Raw genomic sequence first — 21655 nt, forward strand, 5'->3', positions numbered from 1 at the left:
CATGTGATCTGGGTGGACAGGCTGCAGGACTGCCATAGTCTATCCATCTCCCAGGAATACAGTATTGAGTAGATTGTGTGAAGGTAGCACTAAAATGCACAGGGACACCATGTTTGAACCATATTGTGTGCCACCTGGCCAAGGCCACATCATCTACTAAGTCCAGTAGCACAATAGATAAAAAAGGGAATGTAATGCTTCTCAGCCAGACAATAGATAGGGATCTGCGATTTTTGTCTCCAAGTACAGGCCCATAAACTGATTCTCTGGTGAAGCCTCAACATGCATTTTATATTTTCCAAATGCTGCACTTTGTGACAGTTTCACGTGCCCTTCTGTGAGAATCGCACTTTGTCAGTTCACAAGAAGTGTTTGGAAACCATTACAAGTTCATTGGTGACTTTTTGTGGAACCCATTCACAGTAGGACACATTATATTCATTATTTGCAGGCAGGGATCCTTGAACATGGTAAAAGTATTACAGGTACAAACCATTTCCTCCCTCATAATTTCAGTGAATGGTAGTTTGGTTCACTCTTACCATGGAGCTGGTGCACATGTGCTAACTATGAGATTGGATACCACTGTTTCCAGAACTGCTTCTTCTATATTGGACACTCATGTGCATGTCCCTGTCTGCACCAGAGCCTGTGCACTGAGGCCCAAGAACCTCCTTTACAAATTAGAAGACATAATAAATTACTTTCTTATGGAGCTAAAATAACATCCCTACCAAGTCACCCCCTACAGAAAACTCTTTTTATATCAGAATGGGAACAACGTTATCAACAACAAAGAATCAATAAACCTGTGAGCATGAGACTGAAAAACCTCCACAGTAGAGATCTTAATCTAGATTCAATTACTCCACTGACGAAGCAGTATATGCCACCCTGGATAATCAAACAGCCTGCATAAGACTTCTTCCAGTTCTGGAGCAAACAAGCTCTCCCTCATATAAACTATCAACATCTGCATGCTGCTTACAAGTCACAATTTTTAGATCATTGCATCCTATATACATATGGCTCAAAAACTGAATCTCAAGTGGGAGCAGCATTTTATTCTTCAGATATCACATTGACCGAAAGACTCAAAAGATTGCAGCATTTTATACTACAGAACTGCAAGCCATTATGTTAGCCTTAAATCAAATTGAACTGTCAAATTCTCAGAACAGTATCATTTTCATGGACTCCCTTAGCTCCATGATAGCTATACAAAATGTCAGTTTTAATAAACATTCACTCCAGCAACCAATCCAATGCTGAGTATCAAAGCTCATTGAACAAGGTCATAACATTAGACTTTGCTGGATCCCAAGTCATGTCAGAATACATGGCGATGAACAAGCAGACAGCTGTTAAAGAAGCCAACAGCAACATATCTTCACCCAAAAACATTCCTTTCTCAGATTACAAACAAGTTATTCATCACAGCAGGACACATCACTAGCAGCAATGGCAAGTTCTAACCAATAATAAATTACCCCAAATTAAAATTTTACTCCAACCGTGGAAATACAGCATACAACAAAACAGACATGATGAAGTGATAATTGCAAGGTTAAGAATAGGACACACTCATTTCAACCACTGTCATCTCTTGCGAGGAGAGGATCCCCCTCCCCTATGTCTTACCTGCCACACACAACAAACAGTGGGGTTCGAGCCCATGACCACCAAATATGAAGGATGTGGAAAGGTCAGGGAATGACCACCGCATATCCCTGGAGCAATATGGCTTTAGTTGCTAATGCTCCTAAAAACCAAATAACAAACAGTAAAACATGTACTAATTACTTGTCCAGCTTTTGCAACCAAATGCCAAAACTGCTTTAAAGAGTTAAGAACCAAGCATCACTCCCTCACTCTCAAAACCATATTGGAAGACAGGAAAAATATAGCAGATGTTTTTCAGTTCCTCAAGGAAATAAACTTCTATAATCATATAAAATCAAATATCTCTGCAGTAAGTTATAGACACCCTGTGACCCTTGGAAATCTTCCCCAGCAAAATATAAACACGAACGGAATTGCCATATAAAAACCCTCCAGATGCATTTTAGCCACAGTAGCTCTTGCACTAAGAACACTCAAATCAAACTTGTCTGCACTAACTTTATGCATAATGCTGTATGATAGCTTCTGAGTCACTCATGTCACCTGTGACATTGGCATTGGGATGCTTTCAGCCTAGGTATTGTTGCAAGTATTCATGATGGTGCTGTGTACATTTCTTCAACACTTCGTAACAGGAAGTACATGTCAGCTTGTTCACAATACTCATTAGACATGTATTCCATCTCTGTTAATCTTTCCATCATTCATCTATCTGTTTTCTTCATAAGCTAGAATAGTTTCCTTTTAAATTCTTGATAATTTGACAGCTGATTCTCTTCTCTTTTATCAAAAATACAGTTTTCATGTTTTCATACAATTTGTATGGAAATGTGCTCTCAAATTACCTTTTCAGCACAAATTACTCAGCTAGGATGACATCATCAATTCTTAATTGTAAATGCAGCAAGTTCTCTGTTAATGTAATAGATGTGTTCGAAGATCCTCATATTAATATTATTAATACATTAATTGCTCTCGGCATTACTTTTCTTCCAAACAGCTGTTCACTCTGTACAAATCGCAAATCCGTCCCACAATGGAACATTTTTCCCACATCTGGGGCGGTGCCCCCAAAACCTCTCACCTCTCTCAGACTTCTAGATTCCATTCAGAAGAGGTCAGTTAGGTTAATTAATGACTCCTCTTTAACAGAGTCTCTCCACTCGCTGTCTCATAGACGTACTGTTTCTGCTGCATGCCTTTTCTACAGATACTTCCATGGGCACTGTTCTTCTGAATTGGCTTCTATTATTCCTGCTCTCTCTTTCAAAACAGTCTGAACACATGCCGCCACCAGCCAACATCTATTTACTGTCCAACTTCAAACTCACAGAACTAACTTTTCATTTTCCTCGTTTATTCATTCAACTGCTGTTTTCCTGAACAACCTTCCTTCGTATGTATTTCCTGAAAATTACAGTCTACAGAAGTTGAAGTCTAATGTCAACAAATACCTTCTTTTGTCTTCTCAACCTCCAACCCAAACACGGTACCAAGTACTATAAGTTCTCGTGTTTGGGGTTTTCATAAAAAAAAAAAAAAAAACTTATATGAATTATTCGATGATTGGGAGCTGGGGATTCTCTGCAGTGGCAGGATCATTAGCTTCTTCACCTTTCTCAACTTCTAACTCAGCAAAGGATGGGCATGGTAAATCAGGAGGTGCAGAAGTGAATGATTTCCTGAAGGTGTCCAGAGTTGGTTGAGTTTGTGACTTTCTCTTCTCACAGAGGATTTCTTACTGGGAGCAGCACATCCCAACATTTTTCTCCTGTCCATGTTGGATCATATTCAAATATCATAAGGCAGGATTCAAGATGGTGAAGGCCTCCTTTAGTTGTTTCACTGTAAGTTGGTGGCCTGGTGGTTGGTGCTGGCTGATGAAAGCTGATGCTGCTGCTTCATATTTTTTTATGGCTCTCTTCTCCATCACCACAGCTGTTCAGTGCTATCTGAGTGCTATTTCTACTATCTGAGAATCAAGCAGATTTTCACATTTCGTATTCATCGACTTCATCCAGTCCAGCTCTTGAGGTCATTCTTGTGTTATCTTTAATAGTGTCATCCACATTGAAGCATTTAGAGCAGTGGTTCCCAACCTTTTTTGACTTGCAAACCAAAAATATTATGTTGAAAGTGGTTTTAATTTGCATTAAAAATATTATACAGGGTGATTCACTACCAGTGCGACAAACTTGCAGGAGGTGTATGGGGCACAAAGACGAATCAGAATCACATAGCATTGCAGGGTCCGAAATGCCTTCATCATGCGGTAGAGGACGTTGAACGGGAAGTCGCGTGAACAGCGATCCCGCTGGAAGTCAGCATTTGCGAACCGTTTCTGCTGAAGAAACCAAGTAGCAAAAGTCCTCCGGAGTGGATAATCCTCAGGCTCCAATGATTGGACACGTTGCAGATGGTATGAACTCATTTGGTTTTTGTTGACAGTATCCTCCATACAGTGGATTGAGAAATACCCAATCGTTGGCCTATCGCTCGAGTACCCGTACACGGATTGCCTTCTGCAAGACGTAGGACATTCTCCTCATTGTCTGGCGTCCTCGTCGTTCGCTCTCGATTCATGGTACCTCTCGTGAAACAACCAGTCTCATGTAACCTTCTGTGCACACGTGCGAAAATCGTATGATGAGGAGCACACCTGTGCGGGAAACGTTCCTGGTACAAGCGCAAAGCGGCACGCCCGTTACACTCCGCAGCTCCATATGCGAGGTGCATGTCGGCCAGTTCAACGTTTGAATACTCGTCCATCCTACTGCCTCAGGAACCGGTTCACAAATGCTGACTTCCAGCGGGATCCCTGTTCACGCGACCTCCCGTTCAATGTCCTCTACTGCGTGACGAAGGCATTTCGGACCCTGCAATGCTATGTGATTCCAAATTGTCTTTGTGCCCCCTACACCTCCTGCAAGTTTGTCGCGCTGGTAGTGAATCACCCTGTATTGAAAGGGGTTCATGAGTCAAAAAAGGTTGGGAACCACTGCTCTAAAGGCTTCAATGTGTTTATTATTATTATTATTCTCTGAGATCATATAATATTTCTGAATTTTTATTATGAAATATTTAAGTTATAAAATATTTATAAGCGATATTGCATAATAATAAAAATTACAGTAAAATCTCGTTGATACAAACTCGGTTTAAATGAAGCACATGCCATTTCCCTGTGAAAGGATAGGCTTTTCTATGTAAATATATTTGTTTATTACAAAATTCGGTTAATATATGTTACAAAGTTCGTTTTCACCCCACGAGAAATGAATATTGTTATTTTGTATGTTTAATACAAAATTTGGCACAGTTGTCCAGTTACTGTCCCTATCATTGCTTCTGGCCACACTTTTCCCGAATGATGGCACTGACTTGTTAGAAATTACTTTTGCATAAACAAAACCAGTTTATGGTAGCTACAATTTAAGTGCACTCTGAAAAATATTATGAAGGATGAGATGTTAAATTAACAAAAAAAGTGAAAACAGTTTTTCTAAGTTGTTTACTCCCTTGCTATCCACGGGAAAAAGGTCAGTTCTAATGGGTCAAATGCATATGGGTAGCAGTAATCCTTGAGTGGTACTGCTGAAAATGAAAGGACCTGTGAGTAATTGTGCAGTCAGATATGAAGTTCTCTGATCAGTACAGACAGGCTGCTGGGACAACTCATGAGGTTTTGTCAATGGCATACAGGAATTTTGCTAGCAGGGATAAGGAGGTGATTATTCCATTATATAAGGTAATGGTCAGGCCACATCCTGAGTACTGCATATAACTTTAGAGGCCTCATTTTAGGAAGGATGTAGAGCTGCTGGAACAGGTGCAAAGAAGGGCACTGAGACCAGTGAGGGGAACAAAGGAGTGCTCTTACTAAGAAGATTTCAGTTCTGCAAGTTTCATTGTCTGAAGATTTCAGTTCTGCAAGTTTCATTGTTTGCTCAAGCCATTCAAAGCCCTAAACACCTCAATCAGATCACCTCACAGGTGATCTGATTGAGGTGTTTAGGGCTTTGAATGGCTTGAGCAAACTCAGTGTTAATAGGGTTCTTTCTCTTGCCCAGACTATGCGCATGAGGGGACATACATTTAAATTGAGGAAGAATGGTTGCAGAATAGATGTGCGGAAGTTTCCCTTCAGCCAACGGGTGGTTCATTGCTAGAAGAAGCTTCCATCCATTATTGTGGAAGTTGATAGTGTGAATAAATTCAAGGAAATACATACTAGACAAACTATTGGAGGGGATGGATAGGTGAAATGGGATTTTTTTTTTTTTGGCTGATGCTATATAAGCTTGCCTTCTTGCATGATTTACCAATAGTAATCTTCCTTATATACTTGGACTTGGGCTTAAGTTGCTCATTCATCATAAAAATTCAAATAAAATATATATTTCATAAAAATTATTTTTATAAACGGTAAAAAATGAAAGCGCAGACAATTTTGCATATATGATGTTAAGTTGCTTAAATTATAAAGTAAATTTGAATTTACTGCAGTGAATGAAATCCTGAGTTAAGTGTTATCTTAATCTTCAATTTATGGAAACTTTTAATGATGTTTTTTTTTTTTTTTTTTTTGTTTTGTGCTGAAAGATTTAATTTTTAGTGTTGATTCACTTTCTAATCTTGAAGCACTGAGTGCAACTTTCATAATCTTGAAGCAGAGTGCAACTTTCATAATCAGAAGCAATATAACATAACAATAATGTTGTAATCTGAGATAATTCAAAAATTGAAAAAGAATGTCTGAGTTTCAAATTTTCATCTACTTTTTACATCTGGCAATGTTGCTATTGAGGAAGTGGATTAAAATGATAATTATAAATCTAGAAAACTAATTGTAACTTTTAGATGAATATACACAATTTGATAAAGATTTCAGTAGTGGAGTTGGATTGTGTTTAATTGCAAACCACACATGCATACAAAAAAAAAAAAAAAAAAAAATCCGATATACACCTGATAATTTCATAAATGTTTCTTAGAAAAAAAACTATTAAAAACAGTTCTTTTTATATTTATTTTTGGTATTATTGAATTAAATTATCAACATACAAAAATGGTACTGCACTTGACCCACAAACAGCAAAATTTCTGAAGACCCAAACCACACTGTGGATAGCCAACCCAATGCAGGACTCTAGCCTGTCCTCTCTGTTGCTTACCACTGATGTGGGGAGGAGGAATATGTGTAAATCAGTGTTATGGGCTTTAGGTTGCTGAGCTATAATTCATGATTTCGGTTTTGATAAAAGTGCTATACAAATATTAGTTCATGACTTTTACATAGTAGAAAAAAGTCACTTAAAATCAAAAATATAAAGGCTGCCCTTGGTGATCCTTCTCACTGACAGTGGGATTGAGAGGGAGATCAGAACTTGGTCTACAGGGTTGACTTCTGGTGCTTTTGAGTACTACTGTAGACTGGGCACCTGCACAGTACAGTATTCAGGGGGGCCACATGGAGGGGAACGTGACATTGCTTTCCATGGCATTTATGTGGGCCATGCCTTTAATTTCCTTAATGACAAGATCCTTTAAATTGTACACAGTCGCTCCTGAATAGTTTGTGGAAGCCTGGCCACTCAGTACAGCCAAGTTTCAAACATCAGTAGAAACATTTAATTGCTCTTTTCCTTAACTTGATGCAGGCAGGCAGGCAGAAGTTCCCATAAAGTTTAATCTTGTCTAGATGGGACTACAATGAAAACCTTTTCCAAATTTATAGTAAGTGTAACCACTGTTAGCCAGAAGTGCTAGACAGACATGTCCATACGACTCTTACTGCCTCATTGATATTTCTTTGTGTTCTAACATCTTAAAGTATTCTATTGCATTGGCCACAAAACACTTCCTGTTTTGGCTCAAACATTCAAGTTTTCTTTTCACTTTGTTATGTTTTAATGACTTAAAATGACCTAATTTACATTTTTTAAATGTTTCTTTAATTAGATCCCGAGAAAACAGCAGAAGATGAAAGTGTACAGAAACAAGGTAAATGTGATATGCCACAGTCCTCAGGTTCTGTTCTGTCAGCCATAAATGTTCAGCTCTTACCTTTGGATTTGGGTGCTTGTGCTCCTCTTCCTCCTCCTCCAGGAAGTCCATCACAGATGGAAGGTAGTTGGTATATTACTCCTCCACCATGTTTCACTGCAGGTGGACCAATCCATGTTGAAATGTCTCCTTTAGAAAATCTTCTTATTGAGCATCCAAGTATGAGTGTTTATGGATCTTCTTCCTTGACCTCTCTCCACAGCAATATGGAATGCATTGTATCCACTCAGGATACTGAATGTCAGTCATCTTTCAAGGATTCTGATCAAAGCCAAGATTTGTCTTTATCACTGCCACAGTTGCAGCAGTCATTTTCAAAACCAGATGATTCTCATCTGCAGAATTCATCTTCATCACATGCAGTAAGACAGAGAAAAGTTCTGACCCAAGTTTTGTCAGACAGCTGTTCTGCACTCCTTAATGCTGCAGAAAGTGAGTAAATTTTTAAGAACGAAAAATTTTTACTTGTAGAAATAAGTGTCATATACAGTATATAATGCTATTAATTTATGACATTAATTCAACTATGTAGTAATGGTGCATGTGCACCTTTACTATATGGTGAATTTTTTAGACAAACCAAAGTTTGTACATTGGACCATTATTGTTACATTTCATATTATGAAATCCTTCACAATGAGCTGCCCTCCTTATGCTTTCAAATAAGTAATGCTTTCCACTAGAGACTACTACTGTTAATTAATTTCATTCTAGTACCACTACTCAAACAGCACTGTTTTGAAACTATTTAGCTTCTGATCAATGAGCGTGTAGTCACCCAGAGGTACAAGGGTTGACACCCCAGTTATGCCAACATGTATGCATCTTAGACAAATAATATTTTAGGGCAGAAAGCTTCAAACTATGTAAAATTCAAACTATAACATTAGTTAGTGTATTTGCATCATTAATACATAGTTGCATTTTTTCGACAAACCGAAGTTTGTACATTGGCACCATTATTGCTACATCTCATATTGTTTAAAATAAATAAATGCACAAGGCATAATACTTTAAGAGTTTGGTATCTATATAATATCGGTGTTTAGATACACCATAGATAACTCTTAATAAACTACAAAGTAGTTGTTGTAGGCATCATTTGCTGTTTCTCATATTGTGCTCTGCCTTCACGACGAGTTGCCATGATATTGCACTACTTCGAATAAGTAACTCTTCACTAATAGAGAAGACTATTGTTACTTATTCTCAGTTGAGTACCACCACCCAGACAGCACTGTTTCACGGCTATTGGCCGATCATCAGTGGGTGGGCAGGTACCCTGGTAATGCAGACATGACGACCCAGTTGTGAAGTTAATCACACAATATGAGAGATGCCAAGAGGTGTAGATGTCAATATTTAAAATAAATAAATGCACAAGGCATAATACTTTAAGAGTTTGGTATCTATATAATATCGGTGTTTAGATACACCATAGATAACTCTTAATAAACTACAAAGTAGTTGTAGGCATCATTTGCTGTTTCTCATATTGTGCTCTGCCTTCACGACGAGTTGCCATGATATTGCACTACTTCGAATAAGTAACTCTTCACTAATAGAGAAGACTATTGTTACTTATTCTCAGTTGAGTACCACCACCCAGACAGCACTGTTTCACGGCTATTGGCCGATCATCAGTGGGTGGGCAGGTACCCTGGTAATGCAGACATGACGACCCAGTTGTGAAGTTAATCACACAATATGAGAGATGCCAAGAGGTGTAGATGTCAATATTTAAAATAAATAAATGCACAAGGCATCATACTTTAAGAGTTTGGTATCTATATAATATCGGTGTTTAGATACACCATAGATAACTCTTAATAAACTACAAAGTAGTTGTTGTAGGCATCATTTGCTGTTTCTCGTGTATGTTGCTGGTGTATCTAAACACCGATATTATATAGATACCACACTCTTAAAGTATTATGCCTTGTGCATTTATTTATTTTAAATATTGACATCTACACCTCTTGGCATCTCTCATATTGTGTGATTAACTTCACAACTGGGTCGTCATGTCTGCATTACCAGGGTACCTGCCCACCCACTGATGATCGGCCAATAGCCGTGAAACAGTGCTGTCTGGGTGGTGGTACTCAACTGAGAATAAGTAACAATAGTCTTCTCTATTAGTGAAGAGTTACTTATTCGAAGTAGTGCAATATCATGGCAACTCGTCGTGAAGGCAGAGCACAATATGAGAAACAGCAAATGATGCCTACAACAACTACTTTGTAGTTTATTAAGAGTTATCTATGGTGTATCTAAACACCGATATTATATAGATACCAAACTCTTAAAGTATGATGCCTTGTGCATTTATTTATTTTAAATATTGACATCTACACCTCTTGGCATCTCTCATATTGTGTGATTAACTTCACAACTGGGTCGTCATGTCTGCATTACCAGGGTACCTGCCCACCCACTGATGATCGGCCAATAGCCGTGAAACAGTGCTGTCTGGGTGGTGGTACTCAACTGAGAATAAGTAACAATAGTCTTCTCTATTAGTGAAGAGTTACTTATTCGAAGTAGTGCAATATCATGGCAACTCGTCGTGAAGGCAGAGCACAATATGAGAAACAGCAAATGATGCCTACAACAACTACTTTGTAGTTTATTAAGAGTTATCTATGGTGTATCTAAACACCGATATTATATAGATACCAAACTCTTAAAGTATGATGCCTTGTGCATTTATTTATTTTAAATATTGACATCTACACCTCTTGGCATCTCTCATATTGTGTGATTAACTTCACAACTGGGTCGTCATGTCTGCATTACCAGGGTACCTGCCCACCCACTGATGATCGGCCAATAGCCGTGAAACAGTGCTGTCTGGGTGGTGGTACTCAACTGAGAATAAGTAACAATAGTCTTCTCTATTAGTGAAGAGTTACTTATTCGAAGTAGTGCAATATCATGGCAACTCGTCGTGAAGGCAGAGCACAATATGAGAAACAGCAAATGATGCCTACAACAACTACTTTGTAGTTTATTAAGAGTTATCTATGGTGTATCTAAACACCAATATTATATCTCATATTGTGTAAATAAGTTACAACTATGTTGTCAACCTTTATACCTCTGGGTGCTTACCTGCTTGCTGATGAGAAGCCAAATAGCTTTGAAACTGTTGTGGTACTCAACTGAAAATAAGTAACAGTAGTCTTCTCTAATGGGAAACATTATTTATTTGAAGTATATGGAGGGCAACTCGTGCGAAAGTTTTCACAATATGAGTTGTAACAATAATATGGCATGTACAAACTTTGATTTGTCTAAAAAATTCAACTATGTAGTAATGATGCGAATGCACTAACGAATATCTCAGTTTGAATTTTAGGTAGTTTGAGGCTTTCTGCCCTAATATATTATTGCTTAATTTATAAATTTTATGCCAGTTAACAGTTATTAAACTTTATTGCATATGAGCAGTGTTAAATATCATTGCCATTGCTAATGCAATTCAATATCACATGCTTAATACATTATATTTAATCATATTTATATGCAAAAGTTATCAATATTAAATAAATCATTCATCCCATATAAATATCTTTCTGCATTTTAAGTTACAGAAATTTATTGCAAAAATTGCAAAGAATTTTGTTTAGCAGAAGTTAGCTTTCACAAACCTTTTATATTTTGTAAAAAACAAAAAAAAAAAAAACAACATTTTATGCAAAGAATTAACTTTTTTTTATATATAAAATTCTTGTAAAATAATAAGAGGAGTTTACCTCAATATAGTACGTAGAACACTTCCATATGATACCCTCCAGAAATTAAAACGGAAAAAACGAAAAAATTGACAACTTACCGGTACATTAGAGTAAAATTTAAATAATTAAAAAACCAATTTAACACAATTCAAATCAATTTAAAACAATTAAAAATCAAATTAACGCAATTAAAAGAATCTAATGAAAATATTCAAAATGATTTTCCTTCCTGAAGCTGACAACGCTTTTCGACCATATGTTGTGATCACAGGAATGAAAATTACCGAATCGGGTTAAACCTGAAACTTAAATAGTCATTATTTGTCTTTGCGCATGTGCAAAGACAAATAATCACTAATAATCATTCCTGTAATCACGACATACGGTCAAAGCCCACTTCTAACTTTACACTTGAGGTTGTCACAGACATTCTCTCAGATATGCCAGACAAGCTGTACTTGCTACCTGGGAGTCTAAAACGCTGATGGAACTATTATTCGGGTGAAACTCAAGTCAAGTGGACCCAATTTCGGCGAAGTCCGGACGGTCTGTGACAGCCAAATCCTCTGCTTGCACCTTCACAATGGTAGGACTGTTAGTAATCCTGGGTATAACCTCCATGCACAAGTACATGGTGGGTGACCACTCAGGTGTGAACCAACGTAAGCAGGGGTCGAGGTGTGGCGCCCACACCACACAGAGGAACACTGACCCTCTATGTTACCAGGCAGTACTAGGTGGTAGATGACTCTCATCAACCGGAGAAATACCACCACTTTGCTTATTGGAGGCTTGAAGTGGTGGAACCCATGTTTAGTCTCTAGAGCTAAGTTCCGGTCAATCCTTCCCTATCTCTTCCATCATGCAGTATGATTGACTTTTGAGGTTATGATGAACGTCGTGGCGAGATCCAATATTCCTTACATTTCGAGGGTACTGCTCTAAAACGGTGTTCGCAGGCCGGGCACTAGTTAGTACACCGGACTGAACCTATTGGTAACTCTCTAGGAGGCTTCCGGATCAGCTAGTGTATAATCTTGCTACCTCTACTCTGCCAGATAGTGACTGGAGGGAGTCCGAGTTGTGTGTATGCGGGGAGCATTGTCGAGGCCACGTTATGTCAAGGATCTGGGTATATTCTTACCACATGTATGCCATATCCAAAAATTTCATTACTTCATACAGCATGTCCCACCCAATTTTTCTTACCATTGAATACACCATGAATTGTCAAACTAATAGAGCAAGCTTATCTGCGAAAAGATCTAAACCTCCCAAGCACTTCCTAGTTCATTTTACAAATATACGTGGTCTCAATTCTAATCTCAACGATGTCCATTTCCACTTGCAGTCTGCCAAACCACATGTACTTTTTCTGAAAGAATCTCAGTTATTGGTTGATTCAACTACTGCTCATCTCAGATGCCCAAATTATTCGCTGTATGATTCCTTTCACCTCAAAGGTGGTACTTGTGCATATGTCCATTCTGATATTCCCTGTCAGAGACTTGGCAATTTGGAATCTCCTCTCTTTGATCTTCTCTGGCTTAAAATCTCTCTACCTCATTGTGTCAAATTCATCTGTTGTCTCTACCGTTCTCCCAACTCCACTAATCACTTGGAGCTCTTTGACTTCCTCTCTTTGCAACTTGACTTTCTCCAGTCCAACTTTCCTAACAGTGAAGTAATTTTCCTTGGTGATTTTAATGTTCACAACTCCAGCTGGCTTCCGTTTTCTAGTCACACCGACCCAGCAGGTCGAGATGCTCAGGCTTTTGCAATTACTAATGACCTAGCACAGATTGTTCATTTACCTACAAGATTACCGGACAATCCTAATTACAATTAGGATCAAGCCAATACGCTTGATCTTTTTCTCACAAACAACCCTTCTAAGTACACGGTCGAAGTGAGAGCTCCTTTAGGCATTTCAGATCACAACTTGGTGATTGTCTCTTCTCCAATGGAACCTTTATCTCATGGCTATTCCCAACCACGTGTTGTTTGGCATTACAAAAATGCAAAATGGGATGACCTGCGAGACTTCTTTTCTTCTTTTCCTTGGTCGGATTACTGTTTCAAAACTTCTGATGTCAACGTTTGCTCAGATCGTGTCAGTGAAATTATTCTTGCAGGAATGGAATCCTTTATCCCACACTCCACTTTAAAATCTCGTCCTTTATCTAAACCTTGGTTTTCCAATAAATGTGCTAAGGCTGTTCAAGAGAAGAACGTTGCATATCGTAATTGGCTTGTTTCTAATTCTTCAGTTTCATTTTCTGCCTATACCAAAGCTCCCAACAATTGTAAAGCAGTTATTAATCAGTCCAAACTAGAGTTTGAACAGGCTAAGAGTAGAAAACTTGCTTCTTGCCCTAATGATAGCCGAGCATTCTGGTCTCTTGCCAAAGCTATTGGCCGCAACTTTTGCCCATCTCTGCTCCCACCTCTGTCCAAAGCAGATGGTTCTGTTGTCACTTCAATCAAGGATAAAGCTGACCTGCTAGCATCCCATTTTTCTTCCAGCTCATGTATTAATGATCTTGGTAAAACACCTCCCACCATTCCCAACACACTGCATTGAATGCCTCCTGTGGTCTTCCGTCAAAAGGATATCAGAAGGATTTTGATGAATCTTGATGCTAAGAAAGCTCCAGGTCCTGATGGTATTTCTCCACTTGTTCTCAAAACCTGTGCTCCTGAACTTACTCCTATTCTTTGCTGCCTTTTTTCACTTTCTTATTCCAAAGGTGTTTTTCCTTCTGTTTGGAAATTTGCTCATATCCAGCCAGTTCCTAAAAAGGGTGACAAATCCCTCCCATCCAATTATCGTCCCATTGCAATTACTTCTACTCTTTCTAAAGTAATGGAGAAATCAATTAACTGCCAACTCTTAAACTACCTAGAAACCTTCCTTCTGATCAACGATCGCCAGTATGGATTCTGTCAGTGTTGATCCACTGGTGATATTCTGGCTTATGTTACCCATTTATGGACTAATTCAATGGAAAGGTTCTTCTATTGACTGGAAATCCTATTCATAGTTTTGCCAATGATAGCACATTGCATTCCACTTTCTATTTTGAGAAACCTTGTCCTGCTCAATCAGCTTCAACTTCTTGAAAATCTGCTACCAATTCCTTAAATGCCGATCTTCAGGTAATTCTCCAGTGGGGCAAAGACAACTTTGTTGATTTCAATCCTTCTAAAACTCAGTCTTGTCTTATATCTTTCAAAAAGGATTCTTCTACTCCTATGCTTATCTTTAGTGACACTCCGATTTCTAGGCAAAATGATATATCTCTTTTGGGGATTACCCTGACTTCTAATCTCTCTTGGCACAAGCACATTACAAACATTGCTTCCTCTGCATCTAAAAAACTTGGTTTTCTCTTTCGCTCTCAGCGTTACTTTTCTTCCAAACAGCTGCTCACTCTGTATAAATCGCAAATCCGCTCTGCCATGGAATATTGTTCCCACATTAGCATTAGTAGAGGCATTTGATGCAAGAAAGCAAGCTTATGCAGCATCAGCCAAAAAAAAGAAAAAAACCTCTCTCAAAAAAAAAAAACACCCAAAACCTCTCTCAAGCTTCTTGATTCTGTTCAGAAGAGGGCAGTTAGGTTAATTAATGATTCATCTCTAACAGAGTCTCTCCACTCGCTTTCTCATAGACGTACTGTTTCTGTTGCATGCCTCTTCTACAGATACTTCCATGGGCACTGTTCTTCTGAATTGGCTTCTGTAATTTCTGCTCTCTCTTTCAAAACAGTCCGAATACCAGCCAACATCCATTTTATGTCCAACTTCAAACCCACAGAACCAACTTTCCATCTTCCTCATTTATTCACTCAACTGCCGTTTTCTGGAACAACCTTCCTTCATACGTATTTCCTGAAAATTACAATCTACGGAAGTTCAAGTCCGATGTCAACAAATATCTTCTTTCGTCTTTTCAACCTCCAACCCAAGCACGGTACTAAGTACTATAGGTTCTAATACCTTTTGTGTTTGGGGTTCACATAAAAAAAAACAAAAAAAAAACACCAATCTGAAAAATATTCATTAATCACAACTCTATCTTGTGCTTACAACTCTATTGGCTTACATCTTTGTAATTTTCCAGTAATCCTAACATGTTCCAGCTTATACAATAACCTCTCATGAGGGACTGAGTCAAATGCCTTACTAAAATAAAAATAAACTATTTCAAAATTGTTCCCTATATCCAGCTCATGAGTAACTATGTCAAATTGGCTTACTAAGTTAAGGTAAAATCAGTAAACATGATTTTCCCTTAATAAAACCATGTGTGTTATTTAGAATGCCATATCTATCTAAATGTCTCTGGATTGCACTCTTACTTATTGCTTCTAAGATTTTCCCTACCACTGAAGACAGGTTAACCGGTCTGTAGCTACCAACTTCGCTTTTAGGACTGCCTTTATGTATTGGCACTTTATCAATCCAAAGGAATCTATCCTGAGTCCAAAGATGCCCTTATAAATTAACTTTGGTGGTTCAATATGCTCCTTGGTCGTGGGTATATGCCCTCAACTCAAGGAGCCTTACTTGCCTTTATGCTTGAAAGTTTTTCTAATTCATAGTAGTCTGTAATTTTGAAGTCACTAATTTTATATGGCTCTGCCTCACTTGCACAGCCTCTATCATGAAGGGTCTTTCTTCAGTAAAGACAGATGCAAAGTACCTGTTCAATTCATCCGCAACATCAGCTGGGTTTTCTAAGACTTTCCAACACCGAGTGCACAGGGGTCGATTGATTCACTTTTTTTTCCCCTTGTATTCATGTACATGAAAAATTTCTTATTGCCATTATTTGCTCTCTTAGTCAGTGCTTTCTCACATGCAGCCTTGATCTCTCTAACCTTATCTGTGGTACTATCACAAATCAGCTTTTAGCTGTTGTAGGCTTTGGTACTTTTCATTGCTCTGCAACTGTCCTGTGCTATCTTTTTCTGTTTCTGCTCTGTTTGACCAGTCAGCTCTGCATTCATCCATTTTGTCATCCTTCTCCTACAATATTTTCTTAATAGTATTCCGTAATTCAAGTGTATTCGCCCTCACTCTGCAATCCCCCCCACCAATTAATAGATGCCATATAGCACCTTAAACTGTCAAAGTCCCCTCTTCTGAAATTAAAACTCCTGCCTTTATCTTTAACTACTGCAACATCTTTCTTCATCTGCCAACCGACAACTGCATGATCACTACCTGCCATTGGTTCTTGTATTTTAAGCCCTGTGATGTCATCTAATTCATGGGTAATGATGAGGTTAAGAATATTCTCACCCCTAGTATTATCTCTAACATGCTTGTACAAATAATAACCATCTAGTTTATTTAGAAAATTTTTTCACCAAGGTGTGTTCCCCTCCCACTTATTCCAATCAATCTGAGGCAGATTGAAATTGCCCTAATAAAACATTTGCACTTGCTTGCCTGTTCTATTTGCATGTAAAGACTCTTGTCGTACTCTTCAAAAATTTCTGGTCTATAGATTACCCCCACTCTCATTGTTCCTTCACTTCCAACTAACTCAGACCGCACAGATTCTATGCTGGCAGACTTAACTTTAGACTCCGCAAACACTTTTCATGCTCAGGCATGCTTTTGATAAGAAGCATGACACCACCACCCCTTCTATCTTTCCTAAATACATTATACATGCCATAGTGGAACTTGTCATCCACAATTTCCAGGTAGCACCATGTTTTTCTGTTAGCCTTGCTATATTGGCATTAGTTTTCCTAACCAGGAGTTCAAATTCAGCCATTTTATTGGCAACACTCATGACATTACTGTAGACACAGTTAAGACTAAGTATTCTTCTATAGTTTACTACCCTGACACACCCCTTGAAGTTATTTAAGATTGTTTGCATATCCTTCACATTCCACTCATTTATTTTTCAACATTGGCTTTTGTGGCAACAGCTGATGTTGACAATTTTTGAAATGTCTAAGTTTGTATATTTTCAGTGACTGGAGGAATTTCCCCTCCCTGGGTGTTTTTAGCCATTGAGGAGGTAATCTGTCTCAGATTGAGGGAGTAAGGTTTCCACTGAATATGCATTTTGTGTTTCTGATATTAACTGAATTTCTTTGTATTCTTTGTATTTTATATTGTAAGGAAATTACACTTTAAGGAAGTGTGGTTATGTAAAATTGAAGTGAACTGTGGCCATATTTGTCCTGTGAGAATGTGCAGTAAATGATCTTAATATATATTAGGCATAGTTGAGTCAGCTATGATATGCCGTGTACAGGGATGCCAACTCTTCATGAAATCCAATACAGGTAGAGCATCTTTCCAAGCGTCGAAGTTTGGGTGGGAGTGAAGAGATAACTAGCAAAATTCGTTCAGGGCAGATTTCATGCCTAAAATTCAGCAAAACTTATTAAATTTTAAGCTTGTTAAAATGATAGAGCATAAATTTTTTTTTTTTTTTTTTTTTTTTTTTTTAATACCTTGCCCATGACACGTTACTTAGACTGAATTATGAAAGGAAAATTTTAATTAATCAGCATTTCAACATATTTTAATCTGTTTTTAATTTGTGCAGTGGTACATTAGTGTATGCCTTTATGCTATATGCTATAATTTTCTAAAATTCCTACATAGTATACAGTAGGACTCTGATTATTCAAGGTTGTACTGTACTGTATAGTAAACCCACCTTTTCCATTTCTTTTTAATAACACTTGGGATTCATTTATTACTGTACAGTATTTATTATTATGTAAGTACAATGCAAATGCATATGCGCAGAGTAATTTTAAAAAGTTTTTGTTCAACAAAATACAGTAAAAATACAGTTGCATGTAAAATGTGCAATGTACAGTAGGCACCAAATTAATAAAGTTGCAGTTTTATTCCTTCCTACATTTTATGACAGCTTTTAAACTTAACTCCTGTATCAGTTTTAATAAACAGTCTCCTACCATACCCAGTACACTCCCACTAATTACTTCACATGGCCTTCCAGCAGAGGGTCATTTGAAGAATTTTTACAAATCTTGATGCCAAGGAAGCTCCATGTTTTGATGACATTTCTCCATGTTTTCTCCAGACCTGTTCTCCTGTTCTGTGTCACCTTTTTTACACTTTCTATTTCCACTAGCATTTTTCCTTCTGATTGGAAATTTGCTCCAGCCATTTCCTTAAAAAGATGACAAATCTCTTCCAATTATTACCCCATTTACACTTACCTCTCCTCTTTCAAAAGTAATGAAAAAATTCAACTGTCACTGTCTGTCTTCCATCCAACCAGTGATCGCCAACATGGTTTCCGTCATTGTTAATCCACTGGTTTATATTAATAACTGAATTTCTTTGTATTTTTATATTGTAAGGAAACTTTTGGACAAATTTGATGGAAAAGTTGGAACTCAAGCAGTTGCTCTTGATATTTTTCAGATTTTTGATTGAGTCTGACATAAATATCTTCTAAATGAACAATCTTATGGATCGCTAACCTTTTTTGCAGTTGTCTTATTTCTCAAAAGAATTTTTTGCAACATAAGACTCTACTTTCAGAAAAGTCTATTGTTCTTATACTCATCTTCAATGACACAGATATATTTCCATCTGCCATTTGAGTGGGAGGTCTTGGTTTGATTCCTGTCAACTACTAGAGAGAGAGAATCTCCAAAGTCCTCTTCATTCAAGATTGTAGTTAACTTGATCTCACATGGAGAGTATAGGGTTTCCCCATGAGTTATTCTGGATTTTTCAGCCTGCATGTCATGTGCACTTCTACACATCCTATACACTTAGGGAAATAAATGTTCCTCCTTACAGAATCATTGTGATGAGCTGATTTGATACCCATACTTCAACTGAAATTTGGTAAATATGAACTGTAAGTTCCTGTCAGGTCGAAATCCAGATCATAATTTCCTAGTAATAAAACTGGTATTAATTTTGGACTTATCAAATTGGTTGTAAAATTTTTTACCTTAATTTTTTCATACTGGGAGGCATGCCGCTAACAACAGCTGTTCATGGCTAGTGTTGGCTACCCTGTTTTAACTTATAAATCAAAATTTGAAGTATGTGAATATCATATGCTTATGTTTGAGTTGGTTGCAATTTTTAAATTCTTATTTATTATTATTCTAATTCTTTGTTATTATAGATACAAGACGGAAAGTTGAGAATTTACATTTATCGCAGAAAGCTCATAAGCGGCAAGAGCAAAGGAAACTCAATCGAGCACAACTGATTAGACAGAACTCTGTTTATCATTATCAATCAAGTGTCAAGAATCCTCATAGAAAGGATCACTGGCTGCATCATTCAAGAGTTAGCAACAATCGCAAATGTTAATGCACTCATATTTAGTATTTCTGTACTTTTTGTATTATATTTTATCTGAGTGTATTGTGAAAAAAATTTTACAAAGAATCGCACAAAAAAAAAAACTAGTTGAAGAGACTATTTACATTGTTACTTACCTTGCCTGACACATCTTTACCGTCCTTTAGTAGTTCACAAAAAAAGTTAATATTTTAATGAAAGTTTCCCAAAGTGAATGAATGGTTTTTTATGAATACTTATTAATATATTTTACAGTGAGATGATGAGTACGAGAATGACAGTAAAAAATGCACATTAGCTATACATATTCATAAGTTTTGTTAATGTATAAGTTTTGTTACAAATTATTTATTGTACAAATTGCTTTATGTTTTGCAATTTTTTTTTTTTCATTTTGAATTGTTAGTCGTAGTTTTTTTTTTTTTTTTTTTTTAAAGATGTGTATAATTGCGATAATAATTAAATTCACTGCCATTTAAGGAAATTCCTCTACATATTGTCTGCAGTGTATAGAGTTATATAATAAAAACGGTGGTATCATTATCCGCCTCCGTAGTTTATCTGCACTGCTTCAAAATAAAATGCAATAATCGCTTTAATACATCACACTTGTAAAAAAGAGTGAGAGAAAGATGATGTTAAATTCAAATTTTCTGTTTTCCTTCTAAAGAAGGAATGAAATTTAATGAAGTATTACATACCATCTTCTTTTCATAAACAAGAAAGAGCTTATTAAAGAAAACAGAATTGTAAATGTTTTCTAATTGTTATTTCAATAATATATTCTTGTCTATAAAGATTGGATGATTTTAACTTAATTTTGTAGTGTGTACGTATTAACATTTTACATGTTCCATTGGTAATTGTAAACATGAGAGAATAACCTTTCAGAATTTCAATGGAATCGTGTGGATTTAATAAGTTATAGACCTATATTAGGTTTTCAAGAATTAGTCAGAAATGCACATTGATAATATAATCATTCCATTCTCTGTTACCTTTGGGTAAAATATTTCAGCAAAAGGACTTCAAAACACCCATAAGTAAATCTGAATTGCTGTTATAATAGGAAAAAAATTAATGCTGTTTCCTTTTACAAGTTGATTTTTGCCATTTGTAATGGGAAAAACAGGTTATGCACTCCATTGTATGATATTTGGATAACAATTAAAACTTCAGGTTAAAATACTCTATTCTGTGTAGTTGAGTGGTTATGTGAATGATGTATAATTACACATGAGTGTATTATAAGTGTACATTTTTGAAATGTTTTTAATAGAATATTATATGACAATTTCTAAATATGCATTTGCTATACATATTGAATTTTTATGCATTTTTATTATTTATGATGAATTAAGGCTGGAATACATACAAAATAATCTAATCTGAAAAATAGTATAATGATTTTGCAATAAATATTTTAACAAAAATATTTTATCTATTTTATAGTAGAATTTCTCGAATACCACTTTGACTGATGGTATTACTCTATATTCTCAAGATGGGATGCCTCAAAAAATGTGTACGCATTTCAATAAATCAAACATATACAGGTTTACAAGATTAGATATACAAATGGCCTGATTATTTTTTAATAGTACTTGTTGAAGTACTCAAATTATAAACTGAATATAATTAATGGAGAATATAATATATATTTTTAAGAAGCTGTTGGTTGCTTTCTTGTTGACTGTTTCTGGGTTGGCCAAAAAGCATTCTTCCATTTCTTTTTATTTATTACTATTATTATAATTCATTTATTTTTTTAAATATAAATTTTTTTCAGAAAAAGGATAACTTGTGTCAATTTTTAGCATTTGGGACAAACCTGTACTGAAAACTTTAACATTTATTCATGCAGTTTGGCTTTAACATGTAAGAAT

The 21655-nt window shown here is 36.6% G+C and overlaps 1 protein-coding gene across 2 annotated transcripts in view; it reads left to right on the forward strand.

The window, feature by feature from the left end:
- LOC150078879 (uncharacterized) overlaps positions 1-19921 on the forward strand; it is a 57004-nt gene extending 37083 nt beyond the window's left edge. For both annotated transcript variants that reach the window (XM_090382732.1, XM_090382733.1), the window contains exons 3-4: positions 7585-8121; positions 19588-19921. In XM_090382732.1, coding sequence (XP_090238858.1) covers positions 7585-8121; positions 19588-19778 — 728 coding nt within the window. In that variant the 3' untranslated portion in view covers positions 19779-19921. The remainder of the gene's footprint in view (positions 1-7584; positions 8122-19587) is intronic.
- Positions 19922-21655: the final 1734 nt, after the last annotated feature.

Source organism: Mastigoproctus giganteus, chromosome 10 (assembly GCF_048544385.1).
Source record: "Mastigoproctus giganteus isolate SK-2022 chromosome 10, ASM4854438v1, whole genome shotgun sequence".
Taxonomy (NCBI): domain Eukaryota; kingdom Metazoa; phylum Arthropoda; class Arachnida; order Uropygi; family Thelyphonidae; genus Mastigoproctus; species Mastigoproctus giganteus.